This window comes from Scylla paramamosain, chromosome 29 (genome assembly GCF_035594125.1).
Source record: "Scylla paramamosain isolate STU-SP2022 chromosome 29, ASM3559412v1, whole genome shotgun sequence".
Lineage (NCBI taxonomy): Eukaryota > Metazoa > Arthropoda > Malacostraca > Decapoda > Portunidae > Scylla > Scylla paramamosain.
Genome location: NC_087179.1, coordinates 14,496,880 through 14,499,379, shown reverse-complemented (window position 1 = coordinate 14,499,379; position 2,500 = coordinate 14,496,880). Strand labels below are relative to the sequence as shown.

The window sequence follows — 2,500 nt, the reverse complement described above, 5'->3', positions numbered from 1 at the left end:
GAGGAGGAGGAGGAGGAGGAGGAGGAGGAGGAGGAGGAGGAGGAGGAGAAGAGAGCTGGAAGGAAAAGAAGGTTAGGGATTTTAGGGACTTGAGAGAGAGAGAGAGAGAGAGAGAGAGAGAGAGAGAGAGAGAGAGAGAGAGAGAGAGAGAGAGAGAGAGAGAGAGAGAGAGAGAGAGAGAGAGAGAGAGACGGGTGGTGGGGAGGGGGACGGTAAGCCAAAGAGAAGGGGATTTGATGAGGTAGGAAGAAGGAATAGGAGAGATGTGTGGGGAGGAGGAGGAGGAGGAGGAGGAGTAAGGAAAAACGGGAGGTAAATAAACTGTGTGTGTGTGTGTGTGTGTGTGTGTGTGTGTGTGTGTGTGTGTGTGTGTGTGTGTGTGTGTGTGTGTGTGTGTGTGTGTGTGTGTGTGTGTGTGTGAGAGAGAGAGAGAGAGAGAGAGAGAGAGAGAGAGAGAGAGAGAGAGAGAGAGAGAGAGAGAGAGAGAGAGAGAGAGAGAGAGAGAAATTTACCTACTAACTGTTATTCCACCACCACCACGACCACCACCACCCTTGCTCCTCTCCCACTCCACCACCACCACCACCACCACCACCACCACCTTCACCGCCTCCGTCAGGTTCACATGGACGAGAACGGCGACGCGGAGGGCACGTACTCCCTGCTGCGGGTGGTGCGGCGCAGCGGCCACCACGCCACGCCCCTGGGTTGGCGCCAGGTGGGCCAGTTCCAGTTCCACGACATGTCCCCCGCAACACACCCCAAGGACAACCTGCCGGTATGTGTGTGGGGAGGGTGAGGGGGTGTCTTGGGGGGGGTGTGGGGTGTTTGGTGGGGAGATGGTGTGTAAGGAGGGGCGATGACGGGGTGTGTGAGGGGGAGGTGGAAGTGTGCGGGAAGGGGGGGTAATGGGCCTTGCTTGGGATGGAGGGGGGTAGGTGGAGGTGTTTGGGTGGAAGAATTGTAGTTTTGTTTAGGGAATGGGGTGAGAGAGTTGCGTGGGGAATGTCTGTGAGGAATGGGAAAGGTTTGGGTAATGAATGGTAAAGTTTGGGGAAGAATTGGCGCTGTTTAGGGAATGGGTGAGGAATGGGAATGGTATATTATGAAATTTTGAGAGGAATAGGGAGGTTTTATTAAGAGATTTGGGGAGGAATAGGAAGATTTTCATGGGTAATACATCTAATGGGAAGGTGGAGAAATAGGACTGATTGGGGAATGGGGAGAAAAGGGAATGTTGGGAATGGGGAGGAGGTGGGAAGGCTTCATTAAGAGATATGGGGAGGAATGGTAGAGTTTTCATAGGCAATAAGTCTAAGGAAATGAGGAAGATTCTGAGAAGGTAATGGGGAAGTGATGGGAATAGTCTGGGGAATGGTAAACGTCTGGGGAGGTGTTAATATGAGAGAAGGGGGTTTTAATGAAGAACAGGAAGTGAGGGGGAGTGTGAGAAGGAATGGGCTTTGCTTGGAAAATGGGGAACATCTAAAGTTTATTTGGGGAATGGGAGGAAATGGGAGATGCTAGTAACAAATTTGGTGAGCAACATTGAGGTTTTTATAAGAAATGGGTCTAGGGGGAAATGGGGAGGTATGGGGGAAAAATGGAGGTTATTTTTGGGGAATAGGGAAGGTCTGGGAAGGTTTTGATGGAAAGTTTGGGGATTACAAAAGTTTTCATGGGTAAAAGGAGGTGCAAAAGGAATGGGAAGTTATGGGTGAATGGGCAGGCATGGGGAAGAATGAAGAAAAATGGGCAAATATGGAAGATCAAGGATGTCTAAGGGAATGAGGAGCAGTATCGATGAAGAAAGGGAAATGGGGAATGGGGGAATAGGGGAAGAATGGGAAATGAGGGGATGGGAAATGGGGCGATGAAGGGAATGGGGGAGGAATGATTAACTTCCCTTCTTGGCAACGTGAAGGAATCTCTGCATTAAATTGTCGTTCTTTTAACTTTTTAATAATAATAATAACAATAATAATAACAATAATAATAATAATAATAATAATAATAATAATAATAATAATAATAATAGTTAAGCATTTGACTCTTCACATCAAATTATTAAGACCTACTGGAAGAGATAGAAAATCGCTTCAGGCTTCGAGAATTCTTTCAGGAAATAAGAGAGAGAGAGAGAGAGAGAGAGAGAGAGAGAGAGAGAGAGAGAGAGAGAGAGAGAGAGAGAGAGAGAGAGAGAGAGAGAGAGAGAGAGAGAGAGAGAGAGAGAGAGAGTTATTTTTGTCGTTTCTATGTTATCATCTTTTATTTCTTGTTCCTTTCTCCTTTCCTTCTTTTTCCTCCTCCTCTTCCTCCTCTTCCACCTCTTCACACTAATACCTTTGAACAATATCATTCTTTCCACCTTCTCTTCTCTTCCCCTCACATATTTCACCTCCACTAATCCTCACACGTCCTCTATACTTCCCCATACATACTCCCCAACCACCCCAGTACCCTCCCTCTTACGCTCCCCCACTCCCATCTCTCCCTTTCC

General features: G+C 47.6%; 2 protein-coding genes across 3 annotated transcripts in view; one reads left to right on the top strand and one right to left on the bottom strand.

Annotated features, from left to right (window-relative positions):
• The window catches only part of LOC135115376 (ER membrane protein complex subunit 8-like), a 123,155-nt gene that overhangs the window by 69,683 nt on the left and 50,972 nt on the right, over window positions 1-2,500 (bottom strand). The window lies entirely within an intron of this gene.
• The window catches only part of LOC135115374 (guanylate cyclase 32E-like), an 88,049-nt gene that overhangs the window by 48,392 nt on the left and 37,157 nt on the right, over window positions 1-2,500 (top strand). Inside the window, 1 exon segment of the mRNA XM_064032082.1 lies at window positions 620-778. Within this exon segment, the coding sequence (XP_063888152.1) occupies window positions 620-778 (159 nt within the window).